Source organism: Engystomops pustulosus, chromosome 7 (assembly GCF_040894005.1).
Source record: "Engystomops pustulosus chromosome 7, aEngPut4.maternal, whole genome shotgun sequence".
In the NCBI taxonomy this organism is placed as follows: domain Eukaryota; kingdom Metazoa; phylum Chordata; class Amphibia; order Anura; family Leptodactylidae; genus Engystomops; species Engystomops pustulosus.
In genome coordinates this window covers 42,796,307-42,814,781 of record NC_092417.1, presented here as the reverse complement: position 1 = coordinate 42,814,781, position 18,475 = coordinate 42,796,307, and the positions used below count along the sequence as shown (strand labels likewise).

Below are 18,475 nucleotides of genomic sequence, written 5' to 3'. Positions count from 1 at the left end.
CGACACGAAGAGCCAGTTTTTCCGCATGAACTATGGGAGTCGCTTAACCCCTCCCCTAAACATCTCACCACATCCCCTTTAACCTAATAAAATCAGATTAAAAGTGGAGTGGGGTAACTGGCTGGACTGAGGCTCCCTATTATATATTTAATAGAGAGCCTTTCAGGAGCCAGAAGAGCCAGCTCTTCTTAGTGAGCGGAGCCTAATGATCCAGCTCACTAAGAAGAGCCAGACTTCCCATCACTAGTACAATCTGCTGAGCTCCTCTTGCTCTATAACATGATGCCTGCAGATAGGGCACTTTCTACAATCTACAAGCTCCTCCAGCTCGAAAACATACTTCCTGCAGAAAGGACACCGTGCACAATCTGTTCAGCTCTTCTTGCTCTATGACATGCTGCCTGCAGATAGGACACTGTGCACAATCTGCTCAGCTCCTCCCACTCTATATCATGCTTCCGAAACTTCTGCCTTCATATTTAAAATGACAGGTTCCCCATTACCTTCTTTGTACTTGTACTACTATTTCCCTATTGTACAGTATAGGGAAGATTCATGATTGTGTCATATAGAAAATTTGTCTTCCTTGTCCATGACAATGGACACTACAATTATAAAAAGCAATGTAAGAATTTAAAGCTGAATTGTGATAAAGCCACCTCTGTAAGTTGTTCTATTTAATTCCTGCTGTAAATATAGTATGATTTATAAGGCTCATAGTTTCCTTTATGGGTTTGTCATCACAAAATAAAACATACAAAACTTGTGCTCTGTCAATTCTCCTGAGCTGCATCTTGGTTCTGTGTCCTACCTCATGCAATCTTCCCTGGGGGCTGCATGAATTAGATACCATTACATGAATGTTGACTATAGATTTAAAGAGGACCTGTTACCAGAAATTTCGGCACTAGGAGCTGCTTACTAAAGCTAAAGTAAGCAGCTCCTAGTGCTTGAACAAACGCTGCAGTGTTAGAAGGATAGCGTTACCGGAAACTTCCGGTAACGCTATATAACACTGCGGCGGGGTACAATGTAATCGCCGGACCGCTCGCAAAGCGGTTTGATGTATTCATGAGGGGGCGGGGTTGGGGGCGTGGTTAGGGGTGGTGACTGCCGCATAACGCAGTCACCTCCGGTGTATGGAGCGAGCGGGGCGGTCTGGGGATGAGGCAGCGCCTTGGACTGCTCATCATGAATACATCGGAACGCTTTGCAAGCGGTCCGACGATTACATTGTACCCCGCTGCAGTGTTAGATAGCGTTACCAGAGGTTTCCGGTAACGCTATCCTTCTAACACTGCAGCGTTTGTTCAAGCACTAAGAGCTGCTTACTTTAGTTCCTAGTGCCGAAATTTTAGGTGACAGGTCCTCTTTAATATACTTTAGTTTAGCAGAAGTTACATTTTATTAGTTGTAATACAATAAACCTAGAGAAAGCAAGATTCCTACATCCTCTCGCTGCTTCTTGGCATTACATAGGGACAGAACTGCCGGTGGCAGAAAGACAAGGAAGCCTGCAGCTCCTCAATGCACTGGACTCCAGGGTCACAGCCCCGCTGCAGCTAATACTCTGTAAATTCTGCCAAACTAGAGCAAATGAACACCATAAATTCCCATGGTAGAGATAAACTGAATATTGTCCTCAGAGATGACCTAATGGCAAGTTTGCTTTAATGTATATCTGTCAATCCGGACCATATTGACTAGGGCCATGCTTAGTCTTTAAGTTGAAAGACTTAGGCTACATTCACATGTCTGTTGAGGGATGTATACTCGTGCGGCACCGTACCGCTCCGCACCCGGGGAAAAGATAGGAAGGCGCTGTGCACGGCGCCGTAAAACGGGGAAAAATAGGACACATCCTATCTTTGTGCACAGCGCTCACCCCCTCCTCCTCTTCCGTGCTACGGCACAGCAGGCACACATTTGTTTGAATGTATCCTAATTACCACTTAGTTTGGACCCTTACACATTACATTTAGGATTTCTGCTCTCTTGATCAAAAGAAGGATCAGATTTGAGCATCTTAAAGACAAATGTTCCTAAAGGTCAAAATAGACGTATTAGAGTAGAGTTGCGAAAGAGAACATGCCCGTGGCCTTTAGCAAAAATTTTTTCCAAATTTTTTTTATGAAGCCAAAATTACTAAGATCCTATAGAGCAGCAATAGTCTAAGCCCTAGCCTTAGGGTGGGTTTTCATGCTCTAAGTTGGCGTGTGATTTGATTAATTTTGACCACAGCTAGCGTTAATTGCTTCATGCAAATGAGCAGAAGTGAACGTTTGCAGGCGGTAATAACTGCTGGCCTTATAATTGAAGTGTGTGTCATGGGACTGGCCCTATTGAGGTGATCACTGGGCGTAAATAGTAGTCATCAGCACAGTAATAACTAACCTATCAATACCAGACTAGATTACAGAGCCTAAGTGTCTTATCGCTTGTACATTGCTGCACAATCCGAATAATAATCAACTAGATAGACTGTATTATTCAGTCATAAGACCTACAGTAGTGTGACATGTTTTATAACAAAACTATTTATAGCATAAAATAAATGGATAACAAGAGACAACAAGGAGACAATTCCTAAGCATATGACATGTAAAAAATGTATAGCTACTATAAGGAATTGCCATCAGTTGTGAGTGAAACTTTGTAAAACTTCAAAAACATTTTGAAATAGTTTATGATTAGTCTTTGAATTGCACTAGTTACTAAATACATAAAGCATCCAATAATACTATGAATGTTAGCTAGGGCTTTAGTTCAAGGATTAACCAGACATGTGATATGTAATGTATGAAATCTCTATATTATAATTTTTTGCATAACACATTTTATTTGCATTAGTTTGCACGAGAAAGTATAATAGTTTTTGCTTTCAGTCACTCTTATAAAGTAAAAAAGTAAAATTTAAATAATAATAATAATAATAATTCTTTATTTATATAGCGCACACAGATTACGCAGCGCTTCACAAGCATGTCAAATTGGTCCCTGTCCCCATGGGGCTCACAATCTAAACAGCCTAACAGTATGTTTTGGAGTGTTGGAGGAAACCGGAGTACCCGGAGGAAACCCACGCAAACACGGAGAGAACATACAAACTCTTTGCAGATGTTGACCTGAGTGGGATTCGAACCCAGGACCCCAGTGCTGCAAGGCAGATGTGCTACTCACTCAGCCACCGTGCCGCCCTAAAGGAACCTGTCATCAGGTACCCTTTTTCAGGTTCCCCCATGTCCCTATAGAGAATAGTGTACACATTGCCGTAGAGTTTTTATAGTAGAACTGGCTTTTTCCAGAAAAAAACATTATATCAAAGTTTACCTTTCTGTATGCAGAGCTGTGTTCCTAGTCCCATGCGGGAGGCCAGTGAGGAGTGGGACAGACATGATTGACATCTTAAGAGGGGAAGCAACTTGGGTGTGGGGGGAAGAAATGATTTGAAAAGATGATTTGAAATCAATGCATGACAAACCGGTTTCCCGAGGGGTGAAACTGCTCCTCATTGGCCACTCCCATGGGACTGGGGACACAGCTCTGCATACAGAAAGGTAAACTTTCATGTAACGTTATGTTTTGGAAAAAAGTCAGTTTTACTATGAAAACTCTTTGGCAATGTGTACTGTACACTAGTCTCTATGGGGACGTAGGGGAGCCAGAAGAAGGGCTTCTGATGACAGGTTCCCTTTCAGTATTTTAGAGTGCTGTATACTTTTAGCACATTTTTGGATCATGTCCCGGCTTTTGTTGATGTGGACACTTGTGGTATATGTTAACTTTTAAAACTTTGATGTATTACTTTTAAACTGTTTGTAAGCCTCTACTTTAAAGGGTTTGGCCACTGATAGGAAACTTTACTAGGGTAAGTATAAAACCCTAACAGGGTCACCCATATTATATTGATAACATTTACCAGGAGCAGCAGGATACATGACTCCCCAGGCCGCCCTGTTGGCTTCCTTGGTAATGTCTGCACGTTCCCTTAGTCATAACCATTCCTGTATCAGTGGTTAGAGGGCATTCCGGTATTAAACTTAACCCGGTAATGTTTCCTATAATGCAAGCTTTTAACACAAATGATCTCCAGGATAAGAAAATGCTTGCAAATAATAGATTTATGTCTTCAAAGCAACATCTAACATAATTTTATTAAAATCTTCAACATTTCAAATAGTTTTTTGAAGGAAGTATTTCATCTTGTATCATTGGGAGATAGTCAGCTCTCAGAACTATTACAATGCTTCTGAGATACCTGTAAATAAACACTGAATTTTTATAAAGTGTTTCAGATGGAAGTTGAACCCAAGACTCCTGATATCAAAGGCAACAGCGAGGTAAGTTAGGAGGTCACATCTCAGACTACAAGCCTCAATATATATATACAATCCAGAGAAGTAAGCAGCACTCCGAGACAGCAATGGTCAGGTGATGAAAAAAAGTGTTCCTTTTATTCCATGCTTCAAAAGTACAGTGAGGTACAGCAACGTTTCGGCTCCAGGGAGCCTTTTTCAAGCCAAGTGATAACAGTGAACAGCACATATATATACTCCTACAAACAGTCACATGATCAAGTGGTGTCCACCCCCTAATTAGCATATCCCGTCATGATAATAGTGTACAAAAACGACTTTCATTATACAAAAATACAGAATCAACAGTATTAGGCTACATTCACACGGACGTATAAAAACGGCCGTATGCGTACCGTTTTTTTACAGGTTACATACGGCCACATTCATTTCAATGGACAATACGTCCAACCATTTATATTGCCGTTTTTGACACTGGAGTGTACGGACCGTATACTGGCCGTATAAAAATATAGAGCATGTCCTATTTTCTCCCGTATTTCAGTTCTGTATGCCCTAAAAGTCTATGGGCATGTATAAAATACGGGTTAAATACATGCTGCATACGGATGAAAAACGTCACGTATTTATACAGAAATACAGCCTGTAGATACAGGACTGGAGAAATACATGTCCGTGTGAATGCAGCCTTGGGAATAGGACATGCCATGATAAAGTGCCAGTGCAAAAAAACATTGTTATTTACAGATTTTTAAACATCAAGTGTGATACATATAAGTAAAGTGACAAGTGCATCGTGTGCTTGTTGGAAACAAGGTTAAAACAATGTAACGGGTGTCTCACCATCCTTTACACAAGTTTCTGTAGCAAGGACAACACATCCGAGCGCGCGCCGACCACCGATTAGTGTGAACCGCAAAGCTGGAACGCAAACATGCCAGAGAGCGGTGCGCATGTCACTATAACTATCTGTACACTGCTTTATAGCAGTAAACTTTTATGGTCGCATCAAAAAAGGTAAACAAAAAAGTTTACTGCTATAAAGCAGTGTACAGATAGTTATAGTGGGTTAGGGAACGCTCTGGATGTCCGTGTCTTGTTTACACGTGACGTAGGCGGTTCCCTTGACAACCTGACATGCGCACCGCTCTCTGGCCTGTTTGCGTTCCAGCTTTGCGGTTCACACTAATCGGTGGTCGGCGCGCGCTCGGATGTGCTGTTCACTGTTATCACTTGGCTTGAAAAAGGCTCCCTGGAGCCGAAACGTTGCTGTACCTCACTGTACTTTTGAAGCATGGAATAAAAGGAACACTTTTTTTCATCACCTGACCATTGCTGTCTCGGAGTGCTGCTTACTTCTCTGGATTGTATTGTTGGAGGACCTGGGGCCCGGTCCCAGTGAGCGTGCACCCACCGCCATACTTGGATCTTTTTTAAGTGTGCTGCTTTTGCATTTCCTTGAATATATATATATATATATATATATATATATATATATATATATATATATATATATATACCTGAAGAAGATCCTAGTTCAGGATCGAAAGGCATCACAAATAATAAGGACATTGCATTTAAATTGGTGTGGAGAGTATGCAGCGCCATATTTCTAACTCTACTGGCATTCATAGATATCTTCCCATATACAGGTACTTTTGTAACTTTAAAAAAGTTCATTGCTATTAAAGCTTTTAGGGTAAGAAAATCCTCCCTCTAACAAGCACTGATCACTATCTTGTTGCAGTACATACAAGGAATAGTAGGTTCAAATCTTATTTCAAATATTTTATACAATTGCCTGAAATATTTACAGGGATCTCTGATGACATGTGTGAATGCTGAGAGGTGACTGTCTCCAAACAGAAAAAAGGGGAGAATTCATCCCATTAGGGAAAAGTAGAGGCAAAAGAATTAGAGACAGATGTTATAATGTCTAATGACGTCTTCTATCATTTTCAAACTCCTTTTTTGCCAGACCCTTTTACCAGAGTTTTTCTGAGACAAATAAAAGTGTCAATCTAAATAAAGAACTGGTACATTGTGCCAACACTCCCCACTTGTCTTTGTTTATTTGGATGCAATGATGCTGTCATAATGTACCCATGTGACTTCTACGACCAGTCTCTTTACAATATATAGCAATGGTGGCAAACCTATGGCACGGGTGCCAGAGGTGGCACTTGGAGCCCTCTCTATGGGCACCTGCGCCATCACCCCAGCACAGAGTTCACCAGAAAGGCAGCCCAGCACCCTAGAAGAAAGCTACAATGATAATCCAAACTTCTACTCCTTCCTTCCACTATATTGGTGTCCTCAGGTGCCTATACAATTTAAACATGTGACAGAGAAGGCAGTAATAAGTTACTGCTTAAATTGTCGCATCGGCACTTTGCGGAAAATACGTGGGTTTTGGTTGTAGTTTGGACACCAGGTATCACTTTTTCTGTTATTTAGTTTGTCACAAAGTTTGATGAAGTTGGGCCCCATGTTTTTCGTTGTGTAATGCTACCTGTAATAGTCAGGTTGTTTGTTTTGCAAGTAGATAACCTCTTTCAAATGTCTGTTTTCTTGCATTTTAATTAAGTTGTAAAGAGAAATTCAGATTTTTGGTCCCTACAATTAAAAAAAATTAATTAACATTTTATTTTAGATATTGTTTGTCATATTTTACGATTTGGTTGGTACAAGTGGGAAATTGTCCTTGATCTGCAATTTGTGCTTTATCTGCTCTCACTTTTTACTTGTGTTTTTTATGTTTCGCTTGCTTCTACAAGGGTAATCAGATGATTTTTAGGTGGTGGTCCCAAAGGTGGGCCTTCCTGTCTTATGAAAACATTTACAGTATGATATATCCTGTGGGTAATACATAAACATCAATGGTTGAAATACAGCTCTTATTTATCTTATTTTTAATATTTAGAGGACTACTGTCAGCAACTTTAAACAATCTTCTACATACAATGAAAAAATTCCTATTGTTCATTCCCATAGTGCCTTGGAATACAGCAAGGTTCATTCTACGCTGTTTCTTTTCTCTCTTTTTTCTTTGTTGCAGATAGTTACAAACAAAAGCATAACCCCAAAACAGGCGAAAAAGGTACTTATTACCTCTTTCTCTCCCCTTGCTTGTACAAGATGTTACCGAAGACTGTGGCTGTGTGACAATGCAGTGCCCTTTGATGCTGACTGTTAACATGGATTATATTAGAGGGAACCTATCACCAGAATGGGTCCCTTTTATATTAGGGCACGTGGAAGATGTCCTATTACATATAAACCTGTTGACCCAGTTTTGGCCAATAAATGGCCCTTGAAACGCCAGAAGCGAACTCCCTGTTTTTCCCAAATTGGGTCGATGTATAGTGAAGTGTGTCTGACACATCTTGGTTCTGTGGATGGGCTGAGAGGGCTCCTATGACAGGGGTTTATGTGACAAGCCTATCTGATTGCCACTTCTGATGCCCATTTAAGTGGGTACAATTTTATCCTCAATTATTACAAATGCCTGTGACCGCTTCCCTTTAATTTATAAAAGCTGCTTTTTGAAAGTAAAAGGACATTGATGCTTTTGCAGCAAGTGCGCTTTAAGACAAAATAAATCTTATGCTTGAGAATTTTACTGTGTTCACGTCTCTACCATCCAACTTCTCTAAATGTGTCCAACAAATTGAAAAATTCCACTGCAGTTAAAGGATACCTGTCAGAAGAAATTTACCTATTAAACCGCTACCAGTATGTTGCTGACACACATTGCAGATTGTGTTTCTATCATGACCCAGTGTGGGGGCATCATCCAGAAAATCTACTTTGAAATTAGATGTAAACTGGATGTATAAAGTCAAGGAGATTTTACCACTGAAGTCAAGCTCTCTTTTCCTGTAATTGATGGTCTCTCATCCATCTCTTGCATGATGCCAATCACAGAGGAGGAGGCATTCAGAGTTCCCCACTCTCCTCCTTGACTTTATACAACCAATTTACAGCTCATTGCAAAGTTGATTTCTGGGATGATGCCACCACACTGGGCCATGAAAGAAACAAAATCTAGAAGAAGTTTTGTTGTTTGATAATATATTAGTAGTGTTTTATTAGGCCAATTACTTTTGACAGGTTCCCTGTAAGGAAAAGCAAACCTGGGAAATATTTTCTTTAATATAATGTGATATAATTCATGTGCTTACTGCAATATATGTATCAATATTTAGATATATAATTCCATTTTTTAGAACTTGCCTAAATTCCAATAAAAATGAAATGCAACAAGCTTTCACTAAATAATATTAATCATATCAAATATTAAATGTATATTGGAGTTTGAGTTGGTACATTTTGACTTGACCCCAAGTCAACCCTGACTCCGCATCCTGATGATGAAAACTGTAAAATAATAGTAATATTATGTAATATTAGCTTATTATGCTCTGTGTTGTAAAGCTAGTAAGTTTCTTTATAAATGTTGTAAGCCAGTCAAGATTTTTCTATGAATCTCTAATACGTCAGTAGGAATCCATTTCTAAATGTTGTCTTTATAGTTTGTGGAAAACGTTACAAGAACAGACCTGGCCTCAGCTACCACTATACCCACACTCATCTCGCTGATGAAGAAGGGACAGACAGCAGAGACCAAGAATCTCGATCTCCATGTTCTCCTTCCATTCATAGAAGTGAAAACCAGAAACGTAAGTTGTTCCGTCATTTTTGTAACCAAATATAGGAACCTGAACCGCACCTAACATTTGACAATTTGTAGGCTAAATGTGCTTGATCTACCATGCCTGCTTATGGAGTTCCATGCTCAGGGATTATTGTGAGTTCCTGATGAAGCATGGACTCACTATTGTATCTGTTCCCTGTCTTTCTCCGGCTAATCCAGCCTTCTACTTCTCACATACCCCCTGTGTCTCTTACCCTTGTATGGTTGCATGGGCTGTATTTATTTGTCAAAGGGTAGCTGTATCCATATGGTCAACTCTGGACAACTTCCTGCATGACGTGTATATCTACTAATACATTACACAACGGAATAATTTGTTCAGTGATTCATTCAGTGAGTCCCAAAAAAATATTGGCATGCCTGGGAGTTATGTTTTAGCTAAATGTGGCTGTTGGTGAGGAATCTGCACCAATGAAAATTAAGTCACACAACAGGACGATAGACTTCCCTGTTGTGTGACTCAAGGGAACTATACTAAATCGTGTCAAAATGTTGCATCAGATGGTGTTGCGAAATGGCCATTTGCCACAATTTGAGTTCAGATACTTAAGATGTCACACGTTGCAATCTACCTAAGCAAAGTTGGGGATTATAATATGACCCAGAGGTTTTTGGGGAACCCCAACCGCCCACAAAGCTTGATTCTGCCTTGAAGAGATAAGGAAAGAGGGAAGGCCAGACCTGAATCTCTCATACACAGATGGCAGCTCTAGAAATACATGTTTACAAGAGCCCTTCCAGGACCTTTGATGCTCCTCCAAAATCCCTCAAACTGCAGAATTGAAAGCGAACTGGACAGAGGGGACCCCTTTCTTTCCCAAGAAGTTTGGTTCATGTACTTTGTGTAAGCAAATGTTAAGCCATTAATACTAAGAGACTCCTAGAGGGGCCAGGAATTTTCAGATAACCCATGGCAGTTTAGGCCACCCCTGCCTAAGTGCACCATAGACCTGTTGCTCACTTGCTCACAAGTGTGGTCTCAGTCTCCACCCAATATATAGCTTGCCAGCCCATGCCCTCCATTATATAGCAAGACAGATCATAGCCCTTAGTATATAGCCAGCTAGCCCATACCCTCCCAGTATGTAGCCTGCCAGCCCATGCCCCCCCCAGTATATAGCCAGCCCCTGCCCCCTAGTATATAGCCAGTCAGCCCATGCTCCCAGTATATAGTCAGCCCTTACCTCCTAGTGTATATATATATCCAACAGTCCATGCCCCCTGCCGAGTATGCCCAGACTATAAAAAAAAACCTTCTGTACTCACCTTTTCGCACACCGTCGCAAACACCATGGCGTCAGCCGCTTGCTGACATCATAGTGTGTGTGTCAATCACAGCGTACACACTATGATGTCAGTAAGCAGCGGACATCATGGTGTGTACGATGGCAGCGTTGCAGGGACCAGGTGCAGAGAAAGTAGAGGACCTGTGTGGGGGCGTTGGAAATGTGAGTACAGAGTTTATTTCTTTGTTTTTCCTTGATTCTATAAGGTAGGTTTTTTCAGCACATTTTTTTGGCTAAAAACTTGGCTTATACTCGAGTATATACATTATACATATGACTGTAGATGTTTATTTGAAGAAACAGCATTGGGGCACATTTACTTACCCAGTTCCTGCTTGATCCCCGATCTGGACTGTCTGAGGAGGATGAACTCAATTTTTAAGTTAAATCCCGCGGTTTGTCCGAATCTGTTGGATCGTCCAAGGCCCCCCCCCCCTGATTTGTGTTGCATGAAAGCCGCCGCTATTGCGCCAAAATCTAATCACGTGCGCTAAGAAAACACTTTTAAATCCCTGCCCCAGCGACACAAAACAGAAATTGGCAGGATGTCCGAAGAAGGTGCGGTCCGTGGGGCCCTTAATAAATGAGCCCCATTATGTTTACATTTTTCTTGGAAAAATGTTTACATTTTCTTAATAAAAAAAAAATGCCTACAAAACATAATACTCCTTACTCCTGAGTATCAGTATATCCTCACTATATAAGGGAAGCAGGGAAGGTAATTACATTGACCCTTTGTATCCGGCTTGTCCGTCTAGCTGCAGGCACTTCCCTGTTCTATTTGATTAAAGGATTGGTTTATGAGGGCTAAGCCTCCTTACGTTAATGCAAGCTCCGAATGTGCCTCACTTGATTACTGTAATGGTGGGTGACAAGCTAAGATAACAGCACAACCTTCCTAATCACATGGAGGGGGGGATTAATGCTTAAAAGAATGGTTTTATGTGGTTTTAATTTCCACCTAGGATATTAAGGCCAGACATCCCTTATATGTGAAACTAAACTCTGTCTATAAGGGAAATGTATTGGTATCTTGGTTCATATATACGTTTTGCCTTAATTCCACAATGACAAAGATATGCAATATTTAGCTAAGCCAATCAATTGTAAGAATCAATTTAATATTAGTAATGACATAACAATAATAAAAATATTTTTTTTACTTTTGCACCTGAAATAATCCATAGTGAGGAGGGGACTAGTAGTAAACATATTCACGAATTTACATTGCGATCCCTCATGGTATACCGAACAAGTTAGAACACCGATATTAGTATATATACATAGGACTCATGTTAGAGGTTGAAAACAGCCAAAGATTTTGTGGTATGTGATGCCGCCCCTGTTTTCTGCCCTGATCTTTTATTAGAAGGTGAGGTTTATCAGCAGATTCAGAATGGCTGCCCGGAACGCTTTACACGACAGACAAAATAATGACAGGTGGCAGCATCGACGGGTGCCGGTTGCCATGACAGCATGCCAGACTAGTACAGGCTGGGGGCCTATCAGGCGAAGAAGGAAATCAGCATGATTCCTCCTAGGCACAAATTGGACACCATGCAAGCCATAGGAAGCTTGGCTTGAAATGCATAATACATTGAGACATCTCTCAGGGCTGATTCTTTTCATCCAAGACAATCTGCATTCCATATGAACCACTTAAAGCTCAAAATATAGAAAGTGATCAACCTATTCTGGAGAATGAGATGGAGAAACAGATCATCACTTGTGAAGATGCTCTATAAATGTCTACGTAGAACTCTAAACAAGACTTAACAGTCGTGGACCGATCCAAAAACATCCAGCATTAAAGGATACCCACCATTTGGTATCATACATTTTTAACACATCATACCATTTGATTGCTGTAAATATGTGGATGCGGGAGCATGTTTTGTTTAGTTAGGGAACATAGCATTTTTACCAAAAAGTATTTTACAATTACCCAAATGAGGCTCCAGGGCTCCTGCGGCTCGGTGCTCTCCTATTTGCCAATTTTCCACGTTTCAGCCACTTCCAACTTTTTTCATGCAGCTGACTGCGCGCTACCCACGACTAGTGCGCATGTGCTACAGTTCCTGAGAGCTTGGTGACATCACCAGCTCTCGGGAAGGGGAATAGCAGGGTGGGCCATGCTATCTCAGTCACGCTGGAGTCATCAATAAAGTAATCTGGAGCTCACAGTTGCCTCACAGACTTTCCTTCTTATTCGTATGCTACCACATTTCTCCTAACAAATCTTCATATGCTACACGATTAGGAGTAAGCCACCATTCAGGCTATCCTTTATCCTCTTGAAACCTCAGGTGACCTTCTTTTAAGCTTACTTTATAGAGGAAGTTCACACAAACCTAGCGTAGCCTGTTTCACTCAAATATCCAGCAGCTTTATTATAATATACTCGCAATTAAAATGTGCAAATAAAATCCACAAAGACGCCAATCATTATTGCTCATTTATTGGCACAGTGGTTTATGTTCACCCTACTTTGTTAGGTTAGCTTCTATGAATCCCTACTGTTATGGAACTCCTACTGTATAGTAAAAGCACAAATCTATAAAATATATGTACATTACACACATTGATTATTTCAATATACAACATACACACCTAGAAGAATGTTGTAGCCGTAGAACATTGAGTTACTTTGTTATCTGTTATCTGAGCTCCACTGTTCCCAACGTTTCATACGGTTTACTATACTGCGCTTCTATTGTTTTGCAGCAACTTCCTTTAGGGGGCAGCATAAGCTTGTTTTATCTTTTATATTTGTTTGTTTTTAGTAAAACATATATAACATGAGAGTATACAAACAAAACCGTGAATTAAACTAGTCTTCGTATAACCTTGTATCAATTTTGCTTTATGTTGTGAATGGCAAAGTAATAACAGTGATAAAATACAGAAGCATTGCATCAGTCTTTAAAAGGGTTTTCTAATCCAAAACTATTGCTGACCTATACATAGGATAGGTCAATTATAGGAGGGAGCGTCAATCATTTGTTGGACACTATGGTCAGAGCTGGTAAACCACATAGAGCTGTGTCTGCAGTTTAGGAACGTTAGGAACAGAGCTGTGTTCTTCCGACATATTCCGAGGATACATGATGGATAGGTCATTCATGGGTCCTAGTGTTACAGGCCTATTCCTTTTTTTCTGTAGCGCAAAATAAAATGTACTGTTCTTCATGTTAATAATATCTATTTATAAAACCACAAATTTGTGAAACTTCATTTGTATGCACATTCTTTTATGTATCAGAATCTATAGAACGCTTAGAATTATACATTGTAGTCGGCATTCTAACTAAATACATAATGGTACCGCTGTATACAATTACATTTGTTCTTAAAGGGGTATTCCCATTTCAGCAAATTAATATTCATATTTTTATGATAAAAAGTTATTCAATTTTCCAATATACTTCATGTATCAATTCCTTATGGTTTTCTAGATCTCTGCTTGCTGTCATTCTTTAGAAAGCTTCTAAGTTTGCTAGCAGTGGACAGAAATCCGACCATGGTCACACAGGTGCACGGCTCGTTAGTATCACAGAATGTAATCAGAGCTGTGGGTTATAACGAGCCGTGCACCTGTGTGACCATGGTCAGATTTCTGTCCACTGCTAGTAAATATAGAAGCTTGCTATAGAATGACAGCAAGCATAGAACAAGGAAACCATGAGGAATTGATACAGAAAGTATATTGGAAAATTGAATTACTTTTTATAAAATAAACAATAAAATTAATTTGCCCCTTTAAGCTGCTTTAAAAAATACACTAGGAAAAAAATACTGCATTGTGTAAACCTGTAGATCCTCTGCTGTCATATAGTTCAGAGCTGGATCCAGAGGTGGCCGTAGCATCAAAGATGTGCCATCATGAGCCATCTAGGAATTTGCACTACTGCATCTCTTATCTAGACATACTTACCGTACTTAAAGATGATGTGTGTTAAATAAATGTCGACATCTTACATGGTTTTTTTTTTATATGGGACCAATGATTTTCCAGCTAGCAGTGCAGTATGGCGAGTCTCATGCTCACCAGTTGTTAAATAAGAGAATCATTTTCTTAACCTAAAAACCTCAATAGCAATCGTCATCATTATAGACACAAAATACCGGTGTGTGAATATATCTTCAGCTCTTAGTATTCTAATACACAGAATTATATACAGACATACTTAGGAACACCCGAATTACAGACGACCCCTAGTTAAAAATGGCCCTCTGGATGTTGGTAATTTACTCTACTTTAGCACTAGGCTGGTTCTTATGACAATGCAACATTTTCAAAATCCAATTGTCACAGAGACCAAAAAAATTTTGACTGGGGTTACAATTGTCAAATATACAGTTCCGACTTGCATACAATTGACCTTAAGAACAAATCTACAGAATCTATCCTGTGCTTACCCTGGGGACTGCCTGTATATAAGTATTGGCATTGTTTAGCTCACCCCTCTATAATGCTATACAGTTCAAATCCCAATTAAGATTCATTATAAAAATTATAATAATGTATTTTTCTGCTGGACAATCCCTTTAAAGGGTATTGCAGTATATTATTGTATTGTGGAGTCAGATATCAATCAGTTTATTATTAGGGATTTTTGTGTACATTTAGATTATACTAACATCATACACCATATCCATATTGCTGTTCTTCTAGCTCACAAAGGAACAGACGGTGCTATACTTTCCAATAACTACTGTGATTTTTGCCTTGGAGACTCCACCATAAACAAGAAAAGTGGACAGCCAGAAGAACTTGTATCCTGTGCAGACTGTGGACGCTCTGGTAGGTCATTCCTCTTTCTGCTTTGAATCTATTTTTGATGAGTCTTTCACTGAGAAATTGTGGTTAATTACGGATATAAATTCTTGCATGATATGAGGAACATAAGTATATGCATGGCATGGTCCAAGGCGTAAAACCAATAAGTAAATGCTTGCCTCTTATTACAGTTTTCATGGTTAAGTTTTATGTGTGAAAAAGTTTATATCTCTAATGGTAATTCTGTTTAGAGATCACTTTTTTATGTGACTAATCCTAAATTATACTATTACTTACTGTAAATTATATTAAATGTTATTTCAAATATGGCCCAAAGCAAATTCTAAGTATTAAAGCGTACCTCGAGTGATCCACTTAAAATTCTCTTAGGATATACCGCTTGATTAATAAAAGTTACATTTCTAGAATTGATGCTACTACTCTACTCTACTTCAGGAAGAGAAAAGGAAATTTTAGTAAAAAAACTTGAATAGCTAAAAGGTGGTTTGTGTTTATGTAGGAAAGACTTACTAGTAATAGCGTAACTCGGATGTTCTAATGATTTTATTAAATTGTCATATGGGTTTCCCAGCTTTAAAAATAAACAAAATGATGCCCATAATTTGCTGCTTGCCCTTCTCTTTCCAGAGTTATGACTGTTTCTGTTCTGAAGCAGCTTGCCAAAAATCTTCCTCAGCAGTAGTGAAGTGGGTGGAGACTTATCTCTTCCTGTATCTGCCCTGACACGAAGTCAAATTTAGTGCCCACACTTCCCACTTACATGAAGTGTATAATCTGTGATGTGTGAGCATTAAGGGTCAACAAGTTTTCTGATGTTTATAAAGTGTTGGGGAAGCAGAACAGAGGAATGTATAACACAGCTTGAGGTGCAGAGAGAGACAGAGAAAGTTCTGCAGAATTACAGACTGGGGTGGTGGGTCTGTTTGAGAACAGGGAAGATCTTGTATTTCACTATTCTGTTCAGTCAGCTACACACAGAGAGCACTGTCAGAGCAGCAGCCCCTCCTCCCTCCAGAGAGAGCAGGGACCAGCATCCCGTCCTCTGTGAAACCATCCTGTAGACAACTCTATGGAGTCACAGGAATAATCAGCACAGCCATGAGACACAGCTACTGCAGGAATAGGCTAAACTGAGGAGAATTTTTTTTAATCACAATAGCATCAGCACAAATTGAAGTCTCGCTCTTTCTGTATAGTGAGGGCATAGCGAGGCATAGCAGATGTGATGTGAGTAATCACAAGCATTGCATGGCTACTATACATTTGTAAAGTTTTAAATAAATGAGGGGGTTACAGCACAATTAAGGCAAGAATACCCCACAATTGTTGCACATGAAGAACTTTGTGACCCTGTTTCACTAGAGGTACGCTTTAAAATGTAAATCTTTGAAATGGGGGAAATCTTAGAATTCAGTTTCACTAGAAGACATCCTCAGAAAATCTGGTAAATCCTTATGTACCCTTATATTGTGTGTTTATATATAAGTATGGCTTGGTAATGACCTAAATAGATACACAGAAAATAGCTGAGAGTGCATTGACTATTGGTGTACATATAGAAAACATGCTACACATGACAAACCCAAGAAGTCTTGTGCCTCTGACCTAGACTGAGTGCACAGCGAATTCTTGGTTTTGTCCACAAGGATATAGCGTCCCTCAAATAGTTTTCTTACATGAACCACTACGAGAAGGTAAGTGCACTGTATAATCCTGCAATGTAGCCTGGCTTATATATATGTTACCTTACATGCTGATAACAGGTGTGTTCAATAGTACACTGCAAATCTTACTAATATATAGATATATTTGCATCTTTTAAAGTTGTATTCCATCAAATATGTTGTTTTTAATAAAGGTTACAGGTACTCAATACAGGACATCCTTATCCAGCTTCTGATACTCCAGGACAATAGCTGAATGTGAGAAAATGTAACCTTATCTGCTACAGGGTAGATAAAGTGTTATTTATAGCCACCACTAGGGGTGGACAAGCAAGGAATCCCACTTTGTGACATCCATATGACATGTAGACCCTTTTTATGTCATGGTGGTCTTATTGTAAACTAAAGTGGGCTCTGTAAGAATCGTATAGCAATTAAATCCTCAGCAAAATCAGGCATGCTTTCATTCTTGGTCAGAAAAGCGTGCCTTTAAAGGTGTTGTCTAGAGGTCGAAAATCATGGGTTGCAAGTTCAGCTGCAATACCAGCACAAACCACGGGGTGTGGTGCTGTTTTTTTTTTTTTTTTTAAAGAGCAGCCATGTTTTCCAACATCCTTTTTAAACAGAGTCCCTCAAAAGTAAATTAGATTTTTTTTAAATTGTATCCACATGCTGCACACATGTGGGGGTGGATTAAAAATCTGCTGGAACGTCAATCTATGCTGAGAGTATTAATTGTGGATTCCTGCAATTAAATAAATGCAACAAAAAATGTATATTATTATTATTTTATATTATTGTATATTACATTACCCAAACTTGATCTGAGACAGGGATCTAAATTGGTATACAGGCGGTCCCCTACTTAAGAAAACCCGACTTGCAGACGACCCTTAGCTACAAACGGACCTCTGTTGGTAATTCACTGTACTTTAGCTCTAAGCTATAATAATCAGCTTAATCAGTTATCAACGGTGTCTGCAATCAAGCTTTATTGTTAATTCTGACAACCCAACATTTTTAAAATCCAATTGTCCAGACCAAAAAAAATTCTGTCTGATGTTACAATTCTAAACTATACAGTTCCGACTTACAAATTCAACTTAAGAACAAACCTATGGAACCTATCTTCTACGTAACCTGGGGACTGCCTGTATAGGGTTGGTCTACTTGAAGGGCAGTTTCTCTCCATTGCTCTAAGAATACAAATTGTTTGACTTGATAACAGCCTATAAGGCCTTTCCCAGAATAAACAGGTTATAGAACATTGGGTAGGAAGAGAATCAGGTACACACAGATACATTACACATCTATCAGATTTGACCCTTTTACTATATACATTACACACAGTCAATGTGAATGCAACTTTAAAAGTTTATAGCCAAGCCGAATTCAGTTCATCATTACTCAACCCCGTCTTATGGGTTGGCTGTTTTCTTGTGGACTGTCGCCATGTAAGAGGTCATGCTGTATCACTGGGAGATTTTTAATAACAATTGGATATGGTTAATAGCTACAAATAGGGCGGACATGTGATCTTTGTATCCTTTCCTGTTGACCTATAGTCAATGTATACGCAGGGTATTCTGTTGTGTCTTTTATGAAATTAGGTTCGTTCCAGGCTTACCTATATGGATAAGCTATGTTTGTGCATGGATGAGTGAACAAATACAGTATGTAAGACTTCAGAC

At 39.5% G+C, this 18,475-nt stretch overlaps 1 protein-coding gene across 10 annotated transcripts in view; it reads left to right on the top strand.

Moving 5' to 3' along the window:
• Nucleotides 1-18,475, top strand: part of DPF3 (double PHD fingers 3) — a 141,871-nt gene that overhangs the window by 94,064 nt on the left and 29,332 nt on the right. For 8 of the 10 annotated variants that reach the window (XR_011848830.1, XR_011848829.1, XM_072115616.1 and 5 more), the window contains exons 7-9: nt 7,375-7,416; nt 8,852-8,998; nt 14,995-15,123. Coding sequence is in view for 8 of the 10 variants with exons in the window: in XM_072115616.1 (XP_071971717.1) it covers nt 7,375-7,416; nt 8,852-8,998; nt 14,995-15,123 (318 nt within the window). In the remaining 2 variants the exon portion in view is untranslated. The remainder of the gene's footprint in view (nt 1-7,374; nt 7,417-8,851; nt 8,999-14,994; nt 15,124-18,475) is intronic. The other 2 variants (XM_072115617.1, XM_072115619.1) reach the window with 1 other exon arrangement.